The sequence below is a fragment of the Anthonomus grandis genome, chromosome 10 (assembly GCF_022605725.1).
Source record: "Anthonomus grandis grandis chromosome 10, icAntGran1.3, whole genome shotgun sequence".
Taxonomy (NCBI): domain Eukaryota; kingdom Metazoa; phylum Arthropoda; class Insecta; order Coleoptera; family Curculionidae; genus Anthonomus; species Anthonomus grandis.
In genome coordinates, this window is record NC_065555.1 from 8389767 (window position 1) to 8413629 (window position 23863).

The 23863-nt window shown below is 28.8% G+C and overlaps 1 protein-coding gene across 2 annotated transcripts in view; it reads left to right on the forward strand.

The window, feature by feature from the left end:
• Positions 1-19966, forward strand: part of LOC126741272 (leucine-rich repeat and immunoglobulin-like domain-containing nogo receptor-interacting protein 1) — a 266837-nt gene extending 246871 nt beyond the window's left edge. The window contains exons 4-6 of one of the 2 annotated variants that reach the window (XR_007662150.1): positions 2068-2255; positions 11477-15373; positions 18908-19966. Coding sequence is in view for 1 of the 2 variants with exons in the window: in XM_050447655.1 (XP_050303612.1) it covers positions 2068-2255; positions 11477-12371 (1083 nt within the window). In the remaining variant the exon portion in view is untranslated. Of the gene's footprint in view, positions 1-2067; positions 2256-11476; positions 15941-18907 lie in introns of those variants that run through there. The other variant, XM_050447655.1, reaches the window with a different exon arrangement.
• Positions 19967-23863: the final 3897 nt, after the last annotated feature.

A 23863-nucleotide genomic window follows, 5' to 3' on the forward strand; every position in this document is an offset into this window, starting at 1 on the left:
AAACATCAGTCCAATTAACGATTCTGACCCAATTGTTCATCGAAAACTGATACTGAAAACGATTCTTAAGTACCTCACATATATTTTTTATTCCACACATGAGTATTGTGAATGTTCCTTAAGGCGTTTCTTGTGAATTTGGCTTTATTGGTAAAAAAGAAGCAGTGCTTAATGTAAGTAACGTATAATAGTAAATGATGGATTTACAACAATATGTAAAAAGAAGAGCTCAAATCTCTTGATATTATGCAATAAACTTTACAATAATGCTTGAAATATTGCAAATTGATTATAACATAAAACTTCAATAAATTTACCCTTCACATTAAATTGGTTTTTGCTGCAAATCTTATTTACCATTTATTTTTGAAACTAAGCAATTCTAGACCTACATTTAGAAAATCACTTCCGTAATTATGGCCTTATATAATCATCCTGTATAAAACTTACTTTGACTTATTTTTAGAATAATTTTTTTGTACTAATTTAATTACTAAAAATTAGTATTATAGTCGTATAAACAAAAGACGGCTTTTTAACTTTTGTAGCAATTATTTTTAAAGTAAAAAGTGTTTTTTAACTGTAAAAAGGCATTTTGTCCAAAAGTCGTGGTTGTAAGCAAACATCATTAAAACAGTAAGTTGTCAACGTTAATGTAAACGTCTTATCTAGAAAGGGTTAATGAGTTCTTTTATAATGGCTAATACAAAGTCCTTTTTAAATAGCAATGGTGACTTTTCACTAACTTCTTCTTTTGTGAAGATGTAATATTTAAATATTAAAAAAAGCTATCGTGTTCCACCATCTTAAATGATCTAATAAGAGAAAATGAGCTTTATTTTTAGGTTAATCTTGGGTAGCTGATAATATAGTTAGCTAGACTCGCTCTTTGAGGATTTTCCTTTTTCCAGGTTAAAAAAAAAACAATTTGAAAATATTGCATATTTGCAGATATTTTAATAAAAATCTCGTGGTCGACATAATATATTATATATATTTGTTTATTATCTTTATCGTTTCATAGTTTGCACAATATGTTTGTTTGGGATAGCTATTTTTGCTTTTCTACTAAAATGATGTCGAATATATTCTTTGTGACGTTTTGATCGGTTAAGATAGTCTCAGTGGCGCTAAGGAGGTAAAGTTTTCGGAATTCTTTTAGGAACATAGTTACCTAAACTTTCTTTTAAAAATATATTTAATTTTAGTGCTAGTTCTTGATGTATAATTGTAGTTACCACTATTTATATCATGTTTTTCTTTGTTTACAGTAGAGGCAGATATTTTAAATCCTGCTATGTCCTGAATTATTTTTATAATATTCTATCGTATATTGAAGTTATTTTTAATCAGATTATATTCAGATTTTTCGAACTCATGGAACATAATTACTTATTGCTTTTATTCTATGGTGAATTTCTTTTCGAGTTTTCGGTATTATAAATCGGAGCGAGGGTGGCAGTAAACGGTTTTTAACGTTGATTGAATAATAGGAATAATAACCTATTATTCAATCAACGGTTTTTAACGATAAAATTTATAGAGGTGGCGGCAAATTGACCAAAGCTTCCAAAATTCATAGATATAAAATGTAATTATACAAATTGTATACATATATTAAAACGTTAGATTCTTGCTCTCTTGGGTGTTGCTACATTAAAATAATATTTTTAATTTAATCGTTTTATGCTTTGAAAATCAACTTTGAATATTTTGATTCTATTTTCCTGCATAGGGAACTTTCGAAATTTTAATCTATGATTTATCACTAGTGTTTGGGTATCTTATTATAAAGTATGAAAATTATAATATAAAATTACAAGTTTTAGTTTAAATATTAACTTGATAACTATAGACCTACGTAAATAACACTAATTTATTTAAGCTTACAGAATTAAGTCAGTTAACTTATAAAAATAGTCTTAGGAATTGGAATTCATAAAAATTAAATTTATTGTTAAAAAACAACTTTAAGGTAAAAACAGCACAAAAAATAATTTTGCTAAAATTTGCTAACTTTTCTTTGTAATTTTGCTCTCGAAGTTAATACCGCAGTTTTTGTTTCAGGTGTTGTGCAATTCCGGAGGACTCTACGACATTCCATTGAAACAGCTGCCGCCCACCGTAGAGCATCTATCTTTGACAAGAAATCAGTTTCCAGTTGTGAAAAGCGATTCTTTTGCAGGACTTCGTTTCCTTAAAAAATTGTCATTGGATGGGAACAACATATCATTAATTAAGCCATTTGCATTTAGGTAAGTTTATGTCATTGGTTTTCATAGTAACTACGTTCCTATCCTTATTTATCATGTCAATTGTAAAATAATGGCGACACAAAATTTTTCGAAAAACAAAATAAAAAGAAGGAGACATGTTGATATGTTAAGGGACTTTTCGGAGTATTCTACAAATAATAGAAGAAGAAAAATGTAAGGAGGGTATATACCGATATTTGCTTTTGTTTCTTTAAGGTAATATTACAAGAATTAAAAAAAACCTACTACTAAATAAAAACAAGCTACCCACGTTATATAATAAGACAACCTGTTACTTGTCGATACTATATTTCTACTTACTGCTTTCTTTAGGATAAGACAACCAAGAAATGAAAAAATATTACTTGTGTATGGCCAGCTCCAGAATTTTCAAATTCAGAAGAAAATATTAAACATCGATACTAAGGAGGCTCATAAGCTACCTGTGTGATACAACATTTAGCCGAGTGAAACTACATAAGTTGAGAGCCAAGTATTAGCGCGGATTGTTAAGTGGCTTAAGGAGAGGATTAATTTCGCGATACGCCGCAAATAGAACCGTGGAATAAAGTAGAGAGAGTTATCGGCGCCTGATCTTTCACCTTTAAACTTAGTTTTAGTAACATATTTCATTTATTAGAAGTATTCCTCTTATTTTATGATCCTACTTATTTTAACTCTTATTTGGTTAAATGTAATTTTTTTGACAAGCAGACTATTTAGCTCATTATACTTTTTATTAATCATGTATTTATCATCAGATATTGAAGTTTTTTTTTCAGATAGTTTATGAATAAATTCACCGTTGTTTTCTTAATATTTGTATGCAGGGTTATTGATGACCGATTGGACGTTAAAAGAAATCTGGTTACTCCGTTTTATAAATATAAAATATTTTCACAGCAGTTATCAAGAAAAAAAGTTAATTTCAAATTTTTCTTCATCAAAATTCAAGTGGATGAATTAAAATTAACCTGATATTTCAACTATCCATTTCAAAAGCTCTGTCTCTTAGTCATCCTCAATCAGATTTGTTCTATGTTATATAAGGTAATTTGAAACTAATGACCCAAATATTAAAAAGAGCAAAAAGTGCGCTTTTTTCTAACAGAACATCCTGTAAATAAAATTCCATTAATGTTCTTATACCTAAATACCAAAATAGAAGCTATGTAGTTTGCCGTTTTTGACCTAATTACCCATCTACATGACCCTTAATTAATAATGTAATATGCGACTTAAACGTGTAAGGAAATGGATACATGGTTACCATACATGTATTATTCATGTCATATTGTTTTACAAACAAACTCGTAAAATATAATTTGCATCAAATAATCCTATGAGTAACGTTCTCAATAAGAGTGCCGGAGTTAACTTTCATCTCAAATGTAATACCTTTTCGAATTTGCCAGTATTTATTTTAGGGATATGTATTCGAATGGTATTCATATTTTAAAATAAGTATTATGCAATTATATGTAATTATGAGAGCTTGATTTTAAATTTTTCTCTAATTTAATTAAAAGGTATAGGGAATAAACATTAAATCGGACATCTGTATATATTTTGCCGATGATACCAAAACAAATATTTTTTTAGTATTGATATTTTGACCAATAAGCCCTTGAAGTTGTAAAGCGAAAAAAATTTATTCCAAATACTTTTTGTATATTACGCATATATTTTGCAATATTATTTGTTTGTCATAATAAATGTTTAAATAATGCTTATTTAAAGATGATAGTATTTTTGTTGTTTGTATTGTTTGTTGGTGCTATTCTATTACCTTAACTTATTTATCTTCCTAATCTATACTCTATTCCTAATTTATACTTTAATCACACGTCTTTGTTTTTATCCATTATTACCTTACAGAAACTGGAAATTGGTGGTAATCCAAGATTCCTAAAGCTTATTTAAGGAAAAAAGAAAGGTTGTATCGCGTAAGAGAAAATCAATCTACAGGTATTTGTAGGATTACACATTATGTGATATGATTCATGGCACCAATCTTCTAAGGAAACAACTTCTCTACCCTTTCCACTTATCACTCGTAAAAAAATCAAAATTATCTGTAAAGATTGAGTTTTGCTAATTGTCGCTGGGTTACAGTGAACCCAACATTAGGGGTACAACATTGTTTCTGTTCATGAACTTTTAGTGCATTCTACCTTTTATGAAGGATTCAAAATGAATTAGAATATGATATTTGCATCAACTTTTGACCTTTGACCTTTGATCTTTGACCAAGCTGCATTCAAAAAAGTCTCCTTACTTTCAGTTAATTTACACACAACTCTCACGCAAAATTAAAGCACAAGAACTTTCATTTCAACAAGTCCGTAAGAATTCAAAGGATACCTAAAAGCTGAAGAACGAAAAAAGAAGATAGAAAAAGCTAAAATTATTAACGTTTCTTCAGAAAATGTCGCACTAGAAGCTAAACAGATGTAGGAAAAACGTAAAAAAAATATCGTGAAAAGAAAAGTAGGATTCGATAAAGACTCAACAGACGAAGGAAATGTGAACGCGGCGATACTTGTAATTGGAGATTCTGATAACGATATTGATTTCATAGGAGAAATCTATGAGAAATTGCAGTTTTTATTTTGATAAAGTTTATAGACAAGAATAAATTATTACATAGCTGAAGTATTATGTAAAAGAGATAAGAAGTGTAAGATTAAAACATTATTGTTAAAATCTTATGGATGTGTCACAATTACACAACTGTTCTTTCATTATTAAACAAAAAAATTTTAAATGATTTCTCAGCCTTAATTTGTATTTGTGACAATCACATTTTGGTTTGTTCAATAAATAAAGTCAATATTTACCAAAACCTATTCTGTGTTTGGTTGTGAAACATTCTCCCTTACTTTTTAATCATGTTTTCGTTATAACTCTTCCTAAAAAACCCCATCTCGTAAGGACCCAACATTAATGACGTAAATTAAAACCATACCAAAAGCTTTCATAAAGTTAAACCGCTATCATTAAATTTCATCTCACCTAAATCAGTCAACGTCGTAATATTAGTTCACGTTAAATGCAGTAAGAATTGCGTCTCCGAGCAAAGAATTCTGCTCGAGCTTGAAATAAACCAAGATTATAGTTGTTTTCATTATCGCGTTTTCCGCACAATTTGGCTTTCAGCAGAGTCATGGTTCGGTTTCCGCAGACTTGTAATTTTGTTTTGATTATAAAAGCCGTTTACAGAATGCGGCAAAATGTAATAACGTTTTAGAGCTAAGCAAAAACTTTAAGGGTTGAAGGCAAAACTATTCATTAATTGTATAAAATGTAAGCCATTCCTTAAATAAAACTATAGGTGCATGTACATATTACTATAAAAACTTGAAAATAAAATCATATTCTTTTTTCTAAAAAAATGGCATTTCATTTACCAAATCGATATTATCATTTAACTTTAGAAATGATTTTAATTATTATACGAAAAATATTTCTTAAGAATATAAATTAGTAGTTACTGAAATAAAAATTTCAACATTATCTTAATTCATAACATTACATTTATAATGTTTATTAAATTCTAATTTAATTTTTTTGATATCCTGTTAAGAGCCAAATTACATGTGATCTGTGATCCTAAGCATCTTTTTCTTAGGCCTCCTAGATCAGTAATTTGCTAATTCTTACTGCATTGAGCAGGAAGTATATTTACTCAGTACCCATAATTAAAGAAAACAAAATGTTTACAATATTTATTTTACTTACTAATTATGAGTTCTTATCAAGCATGCTAATAAGTCAGCTTTGTAAATTATTGGCAGGATGTAATATAAAGTTTTGAATCTAACTGACTCTTTTAATTTTTTCAGAAAGTTTACCAGATTTTACGTTTGGATCTGAAAATATCAACACACTATATTAGCAGTCTATCAATATAGTTTAAGTGTTCTTAAGTTAGTTAGTTGTAATCATATACTTTTACCCATCTCTAATATCTGCTTTAAAAATGATTTCCTTAGACTGCCACTGAATAACTGGGACCTTTTCATTTACCTGTGTGACTATTCTAATACTATATGTAAGAAAAATAGGGCAGCAAGCAACAACATAAATTCGTTGCCTGAAGAAACGAATTGATATATTCAGAAGTTGTACAAAAATCCTATATTAGATTTAATTACATAATACAAAGTTAGGTAGGATATTGAAAAGAAGAAACGAGCTCAGAGATTAATAGATTGAACCTCAGCTCCTAGGTATATAAAAAAAAAATCTATTATACCTCAAGTAAATTATTGTATTTAAAACTTATTGAACTTAAATTAAATTAAGTATATCGAACGGTATCGTTACAGATTTAAGTTCATATTTCTTTTAAATACGTGAATAAGTCTATTTTCTTCTTCTTTTCAATTGTTGAGCGTGTGAGATAAAAATTTCTAAATTGATTTTTGCTATAAGTGACGTAATACCCAATATAATAAGTAACTCATAATACAAAACGTCACACAAAAAGTGGAAAACCTAAAATTAATAAAAAGGCTTCTAAGGCATAAAAAATGGGAGCAGAAGTACTTAAGAATTACTTATGCATACCAAGTTTGGAAAATTGCTAAATAAAATAAAAATAAGGCGTTACAAAACAAAAAACATAATAGTATAAAAATAGATCAATTAGTAAAGTCGTGATAAGCAGTTCCGAATCATAGGGAGAGCTATTTCACCAAATGTTATATATCAGCGGAATGAGATGGAAATAATAATTCGAATTAGAAAAAAAAATTGTATTTTAGCATTTTCGTTTTGGTATAACTTAAAATTCTCGAATGCATACAAATAAATTTTTGCTTAAAGCTACATAGTAAAAATCAAGAAATATATGAATTTTTTAATTAAATATTGGAATACTTCATGGCAATTTGAGACATAATAGTAGATATCACAACATATTTGGTAAAAAAACGATGATTTCTAAGTCTTTTTCAGTGCATTTTTAATCGGATAATAATAAATAATCCGATGGCCTCTACGGATTATTTAACTACATAGCTTTTAACTTAAAATTTTCAGGTCCGTATTTTAATTTATTTGAATGATGCATTTTTAAATAATATGATGGTGAGGCAAAGTAGTTTCAATTTAAATGTAAAATTATTTCTTAAACAAAAATAATTAAATTAAATAATAAAATTGATACTTCATTTTGTCGCGAATAGTTTTTTTTTAATGATTTATTCGTTTACGCAGAAAGGTGTGTTACTGACCTCATACTTGCTAAAACTATTTATGGTTTCGATTCATTTCTTTCTCTAATAATCTTCCAAAATATTATTTTTTTATGTTTCATCCCTTCCTCCGGAGTGAGGTCTCTGACACTAAATGGACATTTTATTTGCATTATGTCTTTTTCTCCAATAAGACCATCTAGAGTTTGTGCCAAATATAGAGCGCTTTAACTAATAAACAGGCCACAGAGCAATATATTTTTGTTAAGTATAATATACAGGGCATTCCATTTAAAAAATCAAAATTGCAGTACGTTTTGATAAACGCGGCAATGTCGCCATTTAAAAAATATTTTAGATTGATTAAGCCTGGTTTATTAAACTACGATAAAAATGAAAAGTTCATTTCCATCTAACGTAACATCAGTTATCAACCAACCTCTATATAGACGCGTATAAGTGCTTTTCTAAAAATGAAGATGCCATTGAACCTGTGTACCAATTAAAAATATTGTTCACTTACACTATTTCTCTTTTCTGAACCTGGAGCCGTATTTTTGAAACCATGCGAGAATCTTCAAATGCGAATAAAGTCGAGCGGCAAAATTCGCACACGAATTAAAAAGTGCATTTTTGAACAGCATTCGAAATTTCATTCGCATGCGAACATGAAATGTAGTGGCAACGTAGCAAAGTCGAGTGCTATTGGAGGCCGTGTCAACCGGGATGGATTTTTAACCTAACCTAAAATTTAACTCTAAAAACATTAGTTTTATTTTTCATGCGTTTCTTGGGTTTTTGCAAATTGACTTTTTTTTTAAATGAATTCAAATAATAAAAAATATTGCGGTTTTGTGTCAAGTGAGCAAAAGAAAGAACTAATTTCATTTATGGAAGAGCACCCAGAATTAAAGTCGGGCAAATTCACCCAAAATTTCTCGGCTAAAACTGCACAAGCCTTGTGGATAAAAGTAGCGGACAGATTACAGTCTCTGGAGCACATAAAGAGCACATCAATTCTATCGTAATAGTCTTGCTTAATCTATATAATTTATTAAATTGAGCATCTGAATACATTTCAAATGGGTCAAGAAATAAAGAGTACATCCTATTCCTTTCGACGACGTTTCTTTGCACAAGATTGTTTAATCTTGCCATTTGATTATTTTTTTTTTCAATAAATAACAAAAAAACACTACGAAAATACTTAACAAACTCACAAATTAAAAAAAAATACAAAGCTAGTTTAAAATCAAAACAAGATAAGTGGCAGAATCGCACACGAACTTTGAAATTCGAATGGTATATACCCATTCGAGACACCGCATGCGAAAAAGTTCGCATACGAAGCGGTCGAAAATACGAATATCGATTTTTCGTGCAAAATCCTCTAATTTCGTATGCGAATCAACGTCGAATGGTTTCAAAAATACGGCCCCTGGACGTTTTCGTTCCTTTTCTATGATAGTCATCCATATTTAACATTTCTTCCAAACAACTTAGGACAAGAACTAGGCATGTTGATTTTTGCACCCTACCTGTCTTATATACTGCCGCCGCACGGTCATTATTTGCTAAGAAAATTAAATCAAAAACATAATAGGTATTTGTGGACTTCAAGAGTAAACCAAATGTTTAGACTATGGATTAAGAATGTGTCATAGCCTGGAATCTCGTAAAATTCTGTGAAATCGTTAAGTTAATTTATATACCGGTTGGAGAATTAACGATTACACATTATCCACAATAAAGGCACCGCTGAGTGGCTGCCTGTTTTTATTTTTTATAGAATAGAAGATTAATATCAGCATGGATTTTTATAGTCTTTCCGAAAGAGCTTGAATTATTAAATGGCTTTATGGAGGCAGTTTGTCAATACAATATAGAGATATATATAATATATATTTTTATTTTTGGGGTTATCTTAAGGAGACTATTTTCAAACCCAAATTTAGTAGGTCATCGAATTTCGAGGAGTTTTTAGAGAAAATTGTTAATTATGGCAATTCTATTTCACCAAAAACTCTTTTTGACGTACGAAATAGGGTTTATGATAGGTTAACTTATTGTTTAACTAAAGAGGGAGGTCTGTTTTACTCTTTTATTTTAAAATTCAATTTTTAAGAGTTTTAATTTTACTTTTGTATAGTGTCTATTTTTAAAATTTGTTAAATTTTAGTTTAATATAACACAGCATAATAAAAATTTTGGGACTATAGCTCTATGTGAGTTGTACATATTGCAGAAAAGAACGCACAAAATGCCTGTGTGTGCGTTTCCATATTTCGCCTTTACGCTCCCCTATGTCGTGAATAATCGATTCCCCAGTCTGTATACTATAGAATTGTATAATTTAAATTACTGTTATAAAATTAAATATTTTCTAGATGATTAATTTACTTAGTTATGTAAGATTACAGCGACGACGGTATGCCTTAAGATATCTTTTTATTTTTTTATGATGGTCTCGATCTGCTGTCGAAGCATTCAAAATATGATAGTTTAACTATTTCGCAGTGACTTGGAGCACCAATCGTTTTTTCAATTTTAATCAATTCTACTTATAATAATTTATAGTAAAATGTAATGGTCACATGTTTGTAATATATAGGGTTTCCTGCGAGGTAAAGGACAAAATTTCACTACGTGTTCTTTAGGTAAATTTAAGTCGAAAACGTCCCATGAATATGGGTTCGCAAATGCGTTTTTACCAAGATGTGATTTTTTTGAATTTAATAGTGTTATTGTACCGAAAAATAATTTTATTTTAACAAAAAAGTATTATACTACTCTAAAAAAAACTGTTTACAATAATTGTTCAAAGCGTGTTTTAATACTATAGTTGATAGATACATAGATGTCCCAATAACACGGTGGTTATAACTTAGCTCGTTAGCGTTATTATTAATTTTGATGCGTATACTAAACTCTTCATAAATCACCAGAAGTATTACTGCATAGGTTTTAAATCTGGTGAGCAAGGAGGCCAAGAAACTGCGTTCCTGCTTCCAATCCAACGCTTAGGAAAGGTGCTTGAAATTGCAATATTCAGTCACATTTGTACTACTGTGGGGCGGAGCACCGTCATGGTGTAACCATATTTGTTATCTTCTTTGAATCGGAATATCCTCTAACAACACAGGCAGTTCTTCTCGTAACAACTGAACGTAAATTGTAGATGTCAAATGACCGTTTAACACATAAGGTCCGACTAATTGATTTCCTAATAAACCACACGAAACACTAGCCTGAACCACACGAAAACTGGTGTTGGAAATTTCGTTCGATTGTTGCATGGATATTTTTAGGCTGCCAAGAATTAGAATTTCTTCAATTAATGATACCGTCTCCAGTGTATATAGCCTCATTGGTGGACAAAATATTATTAACCAAATTACGAGGTGCAATAAGCCAATTGCAGAACTGCATTTGAGGGGCCAGATCAGTGAGGTGCAGGGCTTGGAATGGTTGTAGATGAAATAGGTGAAAACCAAAGTTATGCATTGTTCTCTATACAGTCATTCGGGTAAAACCAGATCGATATTATATTCTGCGAACACTAGTTGATAGTGACGGTTCAACACTATCTAGTATTGCAACTTGGGCAACTACTGATGGACGTATGAGAGACAGATTTGGAATTGATCTTTTCGATCTCAGTTAGATAGATCTTTTTCTATCAGGTATTCTTCAATTTCACTGCTGCTCTAACACTTCCGTTACAATATCCGTATACTAGCAGCATGCCTGCGTATTCTTCAATTGTATGAACAAACATGAAAATAATTTGTGCAAATTTCTGACGCAACTACTCCAACAGAATAACAAACGAAAAAAAGTATTCATGCCACTCGGCCTACTTCACGGGACATTTTCGACTCGAATTTATCTGAAGAAGACGTAGTAAAATTTTGTCCCATACCTCACGGGACACCCTGTATAAGTGTATATCCCTAAAAAAAATTCTTATATAATATTACCTATTATATACCTTTTTTTTAATAAAACTTTTTTTTTCAGAGGGTTACCAAGGCTGCGAGACCTTTCAATTCAGCATACTCCACTCGAAACTGTGTCTCCATTTGCATTCGCTGGACTTCAAAATATCACTTCTATTAATTTGGCATACAACAAAATTAAGAAAATCGAGAGTTACGCTTTCGCTGGCACTGTAAATTTAAAGCAACTAATATTAACACACAACCCAATTATAAAGTTAGAAAGCAACGCTTTTACAGGTATGACTGAGATAGACCGTATAGTTCTACCCTCTGGCATAAGAACTATTGAGCCTGATTGTTTTAATGGTTTAGATACCTTAGGGCACTTACAGCTTGCTTTCATGGACTTGAGGGGATTAAGAGGTGGTATATTTAGAGGCTTAACAAATGTCAATTACCTATCCATCCAAGAGTCTGATTTAGGTATAATAGAAGGAGATGCATTTAATGATATGACATATGTTAAGAGTCTAAATATTCTTAATAATAAAGTAGATGGTATCCAGTTTTTGAACTTTTCATGGGAACAACACATAGGGCATTTAAGATTTCAGGGTAACCATATTTTGGAGATACCTCGAGCAGAAACTTTATTAATCGAGGTAGAGAAATTGACTGTGATACAAAACCACTTTCCGTGTGACTGTCATATTCACTCTTTATTAGATGGACCTCTAGCCAATGGTAGCATGATACATTTTATATCTAGGAACTATTGTATTTCTCCTTTAGAAGTAAATGGTGCTCCTATGAGTAATGTAGATATAGACTCTATTGGTAGGTGTCAAGAAGAAGTGACTCGTGGTAATTTAGAAGCTACTAAAGACTCAAACAATAGTAGTGAACGACTAACAAGCTTCTGTAGTTACTTAAATTTAATGTTGTATTTTTTAAAACTGTTGCGAATAACCTAAGAGCTTAGGGTATGTTGTTGCTATAGGAACCAAACTAATGAACTTAAAAAAATGTGATATTTTTAATTTTATAAAATATTTTATTCATCAAGAATTTGATATGCTTAAAGATTAGTTTAGGTCATGTTTATTTTATCAGCCAGTTGCCTAGAATTTAAAGAACTCATTGTACAGTATTGTTGCACATCTTCAAAATTATAATTACTTAGGGTATGTTTTTTTTTAAATAAAACACATTTTTATAAGCAAAATATAATTTCGCGGTGGATGTAAAATAAAATTTTGTTATATGTAGAAAAGTCTAATTTTTGTGACATTATTAAGCTGTACATATATAGTTTGTTAGCCGGCTAAATTATTATAGAAAAAATTATCCCACAAAATGTGATATTATCTCTTTACTACTGTTATTTACGCCTATACTGATAATAATAACATGAATAGTTTTAAAATACAAAATTGCATGTAAAATGGTCCGTTACACCAATGCCCTTGATTTCTGTAAGTAAGGCTAAGTTTACCTCTAGTGCTAAGTAAAATATAAAAAAACAAGGTTTAAACCATTGGTGTAATAAGACATATAGATCTAAATTACTTTAAGAATGCTTAATTCCTCGTGTTTCCGAATAGTAATAAGTGTATGTGAAAATAAATAAAGTAATGTAAATGCAACGGCGTAGTAATAACGTCACACCAAATTGTCAATACTTAAGAGGTATACCCTACAGTGTAAATTTAAGAACGAAATATACGATACTTTCATCATATGTTATTAGTTACCAAAAATTTTTTTGTTTAATAATATATACGAAGGTTATAATTTTCTTACAAAATGTGAAATATTAGTCAAAATTATTGGTTATCAACAATAAAATGGGCAATGAGGTAATTTCTTAATATTTAATTATAGAATCTAAATTTACTCTTCATTTTTAACGAGTGGGAAGTGATTAATATAATATTGGATTCATCTGAGTTTACAACATATAATTCAAGAAAAATTGTGAGTACACTACTTATTATTGAGGTTTTCGGTATCTTTCTTTCATTAATATCAACAGTTCTCCGCGGGTTTTCCACAAAACGTAAAATATCATCATTCTTTTTTTTTAAAGAAATCTGGTGTTAAACTATTTACCATTATTTATTGGACACTTTGCTTCTTCACAATAATTTTTTATTGACATTTTGAAAATCTCCATAATTTTCACGTTGGATTATTTTGAAGCTTTACAAAAATGCTTTACTTGCTTATCTTTTTCTTTTGATATTAGTGAAGCTTCACTGGCTTTTGAGATATTTTCCTTAAGTTTTTTTATGTGTTCTTTCAAATCGTGGTCTACAAAAACTTATTTTTAACTAGAATGTCTTATGATACTATTTGGCTACATAACAGTGGTTTTACTCTGGGTGACACATCAACTTACTCAGTTAAGTGTAATATTTTTTTGTACCGAAGTGTATTTAGTCTAAGAGGTTAACTAGCTTTTTCAGGACAAGTAAAAGGGACAAACTGGAGCTTTGTACTATTACATAATAGATTTAATTTGTTTATTACAGGACTTAGGATATTAATCTTTACAATCAAATTAGCTATGATAAAAAATTAAAATAATATATTACGGAAATTTTCACAAATACACAATTCAATTTATAGGTACAACTTAAAAGATATAATATAATTCATAGTTCTAACTATAGATATTTTAACAAAACTTGTGTAAAAATGTGATTCCTATTTTTCATATTATCTCAATTAAATAATGAATCCATTAGAATGAAACAAAAAATTTTACTAGACCACAAATTAGGCCTATGTTTAAAATTTTTCATTTCCTACGTTGATACAAAGACAAAAAAAAAAGTTTTTGTTTCCTTTGTAAATGAATAATTATGTTATTCTACTATAAGGAGAAGGCACAAGCATTAATTAGGAGGAAAATAAAAAATTCAAACAAAATTGCAAAACAAGTGAATCGACTTTTAGGGAATTATATTTTATGACAAATGGCAATTACGTAAATTGATAATCAAAAATAATTAACAAAAGCACCTTAAATTACTTTGTCAATAACTTTTAAAAACTATTATAATTTCGTGTAATAAACTGTGTTAGTTCAATATTTAAGTTTTTATGGTTATGACTTCCCTCAATTTTTGTTTTTAAATTTTGCAGAAAAATCTTAAGAATTTTCGGAAGCAAAAATAATATATTTCTTTGCACATGAGATCTATTCAAAAAATATGATTGTATTTCATTATCTCTTTACGAACGGGTGCTATAATAATAAAGTGTAATAATGATATCTAAGAATCATGAAGATATCCGACTTTAATAAATCTTTTCTTACAATCAAAAAACAACTGTTTAGTGTTACGGATACACAAGAAACCATATTATTAACATATTGGCAATATCCAAATAAAGTTACGGCATAAAAATAAATGTACCGGAATGATGGCGCATCGAAGCTAGAAATAATATAAGCTTACGATAGCCTGAAGCAACGATTCTATGCCATGCAATAAGTTTTATTAAGTTAACACGCTAGTATTTCTCAATCCCTTGAGAAATGTAATGAAAAAATATGGTATTGAAGCTAACCAATTGTAATTGAAATTGCTGTCAGAACTGTAGATAGTATCACTGAAATAATCGCGATATGTGGCCAATATACGAGTATATGCTAATAAAACTTATTTGCATTTTCCTGCTCAAAAAATACTTAAAACTCCCTAGACTTATTAGACTCCCTAGACTAAGATCTAAGAAAGAAGCATAGATGCGCATATGTCTAGATAACTATACCAAACTTTTTAAAAGATTAACAAACATTTATTCGTAAAAGGAGTTGCTTCAGAAACTAAATATTACTAAAATCATAAGAAGCTACAGTACTATAAGGTAAATTATGTTATAGTACTACCAAATTATTCCCCACAGCTTTTCATATTTTTTTTCCAATTTTAAGGAATAACAGCGTATGATCAAATGACAAGAGGTCAGTAACCATAAAAAGACAGTTTGGCAGAAATAATTTCAAATTTTATAAACGGTGGTAAAATATAGAAAGCTAGATCCTAATAAATTTATCTCATATCTAGTTTATCAAAATTAAGTTGCTAAAAAGAATACTTTTTAGAATGTGTTATTAACTGAAAATTTGGTTTACCGGGATTTTCTCGTATTATTTGTACAAAAGGCTAATGACTTTTTTTTATTTATGTATAAAAATTCCACACAATATGAGAGTTAATAATTTTAGTTATAATTTTAAAATTATCATTTTAGCACCCTGTAGCACCCAAACTTTTTGCGACTTTTTATTAAGATAAATTTACTTAAATACTCCGGTCTTAGTCTAATATGTTTATTTATCTCATAACGCTGTTGCCAATGTATCAATTCCAGGTTTATTATTTACCATTCTTATTTTTGATTTCATAAAATAAAGCATTTTTTATATTTAATACATATAATTTTTAGAATTAAAACAATAAAGATGTAAGAGTTTCCTTATTCAAAATATTTTAGTAAAATTGAAGGCGTATTTATTATAAAATTTGTGGAAGATACCAAGAACTCTTAGTGTAAACCTACCTAAGTACTGACAACTTGTAAATTGTATTGCCCGATCAGCATTTATTTAGCATTTCTTTTTCATTTTCTTTCTTCATTTTTCTAACTCATTGTACAGTATTGTTGCACATCTCCAAAATTATAATTACTTAGGGTATGTTTTTTTTTTAAATAAGACACATTTTTATAAGCAAAATATAATTTCGCGGTGGATGTAAAATAAAATTTTGTTATATGTAGAAAAGTCTAATTTTTTTGACATTATTAAGCTGTACATATATAGTTTGTTAACCGGCTAAATTATTATAGAAAAAATTATCCCACAAAATGTGATATTATCTCTTTACTACTGTTATTTACGCCTATACTGATAATAATAACATGAATAATTTTAAAATACAAAATTGCATGTAAAATGGTCCGTTACACCAATGCCCTTGATTTCTGTAAGTAAGGCTAAGTTTACCTCTAGTGCTAAGTAAAATATAAAAAAACAAGGTTTAAACCATTGGTGTAATAAGACATATAGATCTAAATTACTTTAAGGATGCTTAATTCCTCGTGTTTCCGAATAGTAATAAGTGTATGTGAAAATAAATAAAGTAATGTAAATGCAACGGCGTAGTAATAACGTCACACCAAATTGTCAATACTTAAGAGGTATACCCTACAGTGTAAATTTAAGAACGAAATATACGATACTTTCATCATATGTTATTAGTTACCAAAAATTTTTTTGTTTAATAATATATACGAAGGTTATAATTTTCTTACAAAATGTGAAATATTAGTCAAAATTATTGGTAATCAACAATAAAATGTGCAATGAGGTAATTTCTTAATATTTAATTATATGATCTAAATTGACTCTTCATTTTTAACGAGTGAGAAGTGGTTAATATAATATTGGATTCATCTCAGTTTACAGCATATAATTCAAGAAAAATTGTGAGTACACTACTTATTATTGAGGTTTTCGGTATCTTTCTTTCCTTAATATCAACGGTTCTCCGCGGGTTTTCCACAAAACGTAAAATATCTTCATTCTTTTTTTAAAGGAATCTGCTGTTAAACTATTTACTATTATTTATTGGACACTTTGCTTCTTCACAATAATTTTTTATTGACATTTTGAAAATCTCCATAATTTTCACGTTGGATTATTTTGAAGCTTTACAAAAATGCTTTACTTGCTTATCTTTTTCTTTTGATATTAGTGAAGCTTCACTGGCTTTTGAGATATTTTCCTTAAGTTTTTTTATGTGTTCTTTCAAATCGTGGTCTACAAAAACTTATTTTTAACTAGAATGTCTTATGATGTTATTTGGCTACATAACAGTGGTTTTACTCTGGGTGACACATCAACTTACTCAGTTAAGTGTAATATTTTTTTGTACCGAAGTGTATTTAGTCTAAGAGGTTAACTAGCTTTTTCAGGACAAGTAAAAGGGACAAACTGGAGCTTTGTACTATTACATAATAGATGTAATTTGTTTATTACAGGACTTAGGATATTAATCTTTACAATCAAATTAGCTATGATAAAAAATTAAAATAATATATTACGGAAATTTTCACAAATACACAATTCAATTTATAGGTACAACTTAAAAGATATAATATAATTCGTAGTTCTAACTATAGATATTTTAACAAAACTTGTGTAAAAATGTGATTCTTATTTTTCATATTATCTCAATTAAACAATGAATCCATTAGAATGAAACAAAAAATTTTACTAGACCACAAATTAGGCCTATGTTCAAAATTTTTCATTTCCTACATTGATACAAAGACAAAAAAAAAGTTTTTGTTTCTTTTGTAAATAAATAGTTATGTTATTCTACTATAAAGAGAAGGCACAAGCATTAATTAGGAGGAAAATAAAAAATTCAAACAAAATTGCAAAACAAGTGAATCGACTTTTAGGGGATTATATTTTATGACAAATGGCAATTACGTAAATTGATAATCAAAAATAATTAACAAAAGCACTTTAAATTACTTTATCAATAACTTTTATTAAAAACTATTATAATTTCATGTAATAAACTGTGTTAGTTCAATATTTAAGTTTTTTTGATTATAACTTCCCTCAATTTTTGTTTTAAATTTTGCGGTAAAATCTTAAGAATTTTCGGAAGCAAAAATAATATATTTCTTTGTAAATGAGATCTGTTCAAAAAATATGATTGTATTTCATTATCTCTTTTAGAACGGGTGCTATAATGATAAATTATAATAATTATATGTAAGAATCATCAAGATATCTGACTTTATTAAATCTTTTCTTACAATCAAAAAACAACTGTTTAGTGTTACGGATACACAAGAAACCATATTATTAACATATTGGCAATATCCAAATAAAGTTACGGCATAAAAATAAATGTACCGGAATGATGGCGCATCGAAGCTAGAAATAATATAAGCTTACGATAGCCTGAAGCAACGATTCTATGCCATGCAATAAGTTTTATTAAGTTAACACGCTAGTATTTCTCAATCCCTTGAGAAATGTAATGGGAAAATATGGTATTGAAGGTAACCAATTGTAATTAAAATTACAGTCAGAACTGTAGATAGTATCACTGAAGTAATCGCGATATGTGGCCAATATACGAGTATATGCTAATAAAACTTATTTGCATTTTCCTGCTCAGAAAATACTTAAAACTCCCTAGACTTATTAGACTCCCTAGACTAAGATCTAAGAAAGAAGCATAGATGCGCATATGTCTAGATAACTATACCAAACTTTTTAAAAGATTAACAAACATTTATTCGTAAAAGGAGTTGCTTCAGAAACTAAATATTACTAAAATCATAAGAAGCTACAGTACTATAAGGTAAATTATGTTATAGCAAAAGTACTACCAAAGTATTCCCCACAGCTTTTCATATTTTTTTTTCCAATTTTAAGGAATAACAGCCTATGATCAAATGACGACAAGAGGTCAGTAACCATAAAAAGACAGTTTGGCAGAAATAATTTCAAATTTTATAAACAGTGGTAAAATATAGAAAGCTAGATCCTAATAAATTTATCTCATATCTAGTTTATCAAAATTAAGTTGCTAAAAAGAATACTTTTTAGAATGTGTTTTTAACTGAAAATTTGGTTTACCGGGATTTTCTCGTATTATTTGTACAAAAGGCTAATGACTTTTTTTTATTTATGTATAAAAATTCCACACAATATGAGAGTTAATAATTTTAGTTATAATTTTAAAATTATCATTTTAGCATCCTGTAGCACCCAAACTTTTTGCGACTTTTTATTAAGATAAATTTACTTAAATACTCCGGTCTTAGTCTAATATGTTTATTTATCTCATAACGCTGTTGCCAATGTATCAATTCCAGGTTCATTATTTACCATTCTTATTTTTGATTTCATAAAATAAAGCATTTTATATATTTAATACATATAATTTTTAGAATTAAAACAATAAAGATGTAAGAGTTTTCTTATTCAAAATATTTTAGTAAAATTGAAGGCGTATTTATTATAAAATTTGTGGAAGATACCAAGAACTCTTAGTGTAAACCTACCTAAGTACTGACAACTTGTAAATTGTATTGCCCGATCAGCATTTCTTTAGGTATTTGTGTTGTCAAGGGACTAATAAGGCTGCTTTAGTCCCTAAATGTGCTCAATAAAATTAATTTTTTTATCCGTATGCATAAAATGTAATATTTATTAAAAATTCATATTCGTTTCGCTTTTTTGGCCATCATCAATGTTTTTTTTTTTAAATACTTGCCAGCATTTCTCACACTTATTGAGTTACTGCATACTATAGTTCTTAAATTGAATATACTGCAAAATATACACAAAATATAAAGTAAAACCAAAGTATTTTTGTCAAACTATCTCTGTCCCATGTTATAAAATTTAAGAGTTCCAAACACTTTTTCCTGTTCAATCTAATGGCATATGTGATTTTAAATTTAAAAAACTTAAGCAATTTTTTTGGCACTAAGCCTCTCCGTTATTTTGCATAACATTTATCTAGTGGATTTTTATCTCAGTTTCTAAAAGATGATCATTTAGCTTCAGAATTTCCTATCCCCTTATTTAAAAACAATATATTTAAATATGGTGATTATCATTTGATGTTCAGTTTGAGGAGATACGTCGTCTTGTCACCATTATAACGGACTACATAAAATTTAAATGTTTTTCACCAAATTTATCGAAAGTAATAATTACTATCCGTTTTTGATCCCTTTCAGGGATTATATATAGCTTAGAGAAGCTATCCTAATATATTAGTAACAATTTTAATATACATGCAACTTCTTGATATTAATTCCTTCTTGAATAAACTGTAAGTTCCAAATATACATTTGTTGTTCAAAATTATTCCTAAAAAAACGGTGCCTGTTTTATACTTATTTTAAAGAAGAACTATATAATTCTCATTGATATTCTTCAATCTATCTCTTCAATATGATTTTACCACCAGGTCTATGTTTTTGGCTAAAGTATGTTTTGTAAGAATAATATTGGTTTAAATGTAATGTTTTCTATATTTTGTTACAAATTTACTATTAATTTTAAAGTCTCAGAAGAAAAGAGAGAAGAAAGTTAAAATACTAAAATAATATTTGTCTTTAAAAATCTATTTAAATAAACTGAAAAATACAGACACGTTTAATTTCGTATTTTCTTGATATTTCCAAAAGAAGCAGTAATTTCTCCAATTTCTGAGTGGTGTTTTAGCACTAAAATTCACATAGTAATCAACAGAAATTTTTGCACTTATTTGGGTAGCTAACTTTTAACAAAGTTTATTAAATAATTATAATGATAGAAATCAAAATTATTTAATAAATATAATATATTTGATACAAACATTTTGAAAACTAGATATATTCTAAAGAGTCAATTTTTATTTATTCAGTTTATATATTCATACAAATTAAATAAAGCCTTAATTTGATATTGAACTCATCATGCACAAGGGCAAATATCTTAAATTTATTAACAATAGTTGCTAAATAGGGCAATAAATAAAATATCTTTATGGTCAATCTCAGGACTATACGAAGCAGGTCATTAGTAAAAAATGCAGATAGAGAACCAAATGATTTTATTTTATAACGTTGGATTATGTATCTAACGAATTAAAAAAAAATTTTGCTTCTAGTGGGTAATATACAGGAATTTAAAAGAAAATTATGCTAATGTTATTTATTATTATAACAAAATAATTTTTGGAAACAATTAAACCATGTTTTTAATGTAGTTTGTAAGCGTATCATACGAAAAATATAAATAATTGAAAGCCTATGTAATAATGTGTAGGCTTATAAAATTATTTTTGTTTGCATAAAGGTAAGCAATGGAACTCAAATTAAATTTAGGAAAGCTTTTTTTTAACTTGTTATTTGTATTATATAAAGCAGAACTAAAATATTTATTTAAAGTAATTAAAGCGTGCTAAAATTGTAAAAAGTCCAAAATTTTATTCAACAAGATCAATAGTATTATTGCTGTAAGTGTTATAGGAAATATAACAAATTTGTTTTATTATGAGGTTTTATTTTTTGTATCCTATAAATCCTTTTTCCAATTTTTAGGTTTTATGTGACTAAATCACGAATAATTGACCAATTATTACTCTAACCCTAGTCCGACAGAAAAATGAATCGATTTCTGTGATCTTAAATGGCCTGAACATCTCAGATAAACCGCATGGATAACGAACATTTTGGTCTAAGAAAATCAGCTGCAGAGAAAACGCATAGATGTTAAGTAACATTATTATTTAATCGGAATACGTATAATTGATGGTACAAAATTCTTTATTTAACTTATTAATTAAATAGAAACACAGCATTCAAATACCTCGAAACATAAGCTCGTGGTTTATGCAAGTGTAGATGGATTAATAATAAGTCTAGAAATATTTGCAGATAACATGAGATTACATACTAAAATATGGGATGCTGCAGTCTCCAGAGTGGCTGCGACGGGTAGAATAATGTGTGACTAAGTAGGCATATTACATGTAGCGAAATAAGAACTTTTTAGAAGTTGTTTTGTACCAGAAAACAGTGAATTTAATTTAAATATAAAACTTTTAAAAAATGATCGGACATGCATACTTTGGCTCTCTTTTCACAAAAACAGGGACGGCATTCACTTGTCGGGATTTTGACTTAAAAGCTCTTCTTTAATCTTAGTTTGTCACTCGCTGTAGTGCATCTGGATGTCAGAATTGGAATTTGTACATAACCTTAGAACATTCGTTTCGAACCTTAATTCCTAATTTTATTAATAAGGTATCTGGGCAACCCATTCATAGCTGAAGATTAAGTAAATTTTCAATATAATACTCGATCCGACGGTCATCATCCGATCGAGATTGTCCTAAGAGAAGTTGAAGGTCAGCCTGACTAAGTCAAATGAAAGGTACAAACAAGCGAATTGGGTTTATGTTTATTATTATTATGATTATGTTCACCTTATTTTTCCGATCAATATATTACCTAAAACTAATGATTTTCCATCACTTAAACTAACTAGTAAGCCTAAAATATATAAAGGAATAGTATTAAGCAACAAAAATTAAAACTCATTTTAATTTAGGTCCTTAATATTAAAAAACTATATTTAAAAAATAAATGGTCAGTTCTCTTTTCGTACACAAGAAAAATTTTACGACTAACTCAAGCGTTAATTTGGACAGAAAAAGGCAATAAAAATGCAGATTTATTTTAATATATTTTCTGGAAATGCAGTGTCGGCAAAATTATCGCCCTTAAATTGACTCTGTCGGGAATTCTCGGCCATCTATTTACCTAGTTTGCAGAGTCGGAATTATCCTTGCTCTCGCTCCTTTACTTTTTGTAATTAGGATTTTAGAGTTTGTTGACTTTTTGCGGACGCGAAAATATTACCTTTAAATCTTTTCCCCTTTATTTTTCTTGTAGGAATTTTTGCTGACTTGCTGACTAGTGTATGGCGAGTATGTCGTTTAATATATTTTAAAATTTAAACGTGTTTCCCGATATAATAGCAGAACTTAAAAATTGTCAATAACGTTTTTCAGTATATTTTAAAACTTTTTATTAATTAATATATTTGCGAGAACTTGCAATTTATATGGTTAAACAAATATGAAAGGGAGTAGCATTTATTAGATTTCCAAAAAAAAACAGAAAAAATTTAAAAGATTGAAAAAAAATTGTAAATACCTATATAAGTTCTTAGATCAAGTCGTCTCCTTAGATTAGAGCTTGTGTGTAATCTAAATCTTGTATTATGTAAAAACTGCATTTTAAGGTTTGGCACAACAGAAAAACATTAATTTAACTGTACATTCTTATGAAAAGTTTATTCTGTAGTTAAAATGATTCACTGCAGTACACGAGCTAAACTGTATTCCCATAGCAATTATCTCTTTTTTACAGTAAATGCCCTCGACGAAAAAATACACTTTACATGTAATTTTATTATTAATCTAAAATTATCCATTATTGTCCTAAAATATATGGTAGTAGCAACAATGGGGAGACAATGTCCACCGGGAATTCCTAAAAGTCCCTTTCCGCCAAACCCTGAAATCCTCTCGTTAACGCTGGCCACCCTCCCTAATCTCCCTATACAGACGACTTGGCTTGGGTTGGATAAGTTGAATATGATAATAGCTATTAGGTACTCTTGGCAACTGCTGTATTACTTCAATTTTCTCTAGCTTTCCTACGATCAATTGTTCAAGATATAAAAGATTTTCAAACTTGCACTATTATATTGTGCCACGTGCAGCGTTCACTACGCAAAATTACATTTTCCTCTCAGCAGCCAGCACAAGAGAGAATTCGATACAGAATATGAATAACAATCATAAAATCAATACAGAATGTGTATATTCAGTACGTATTGACTATACTCAACGTT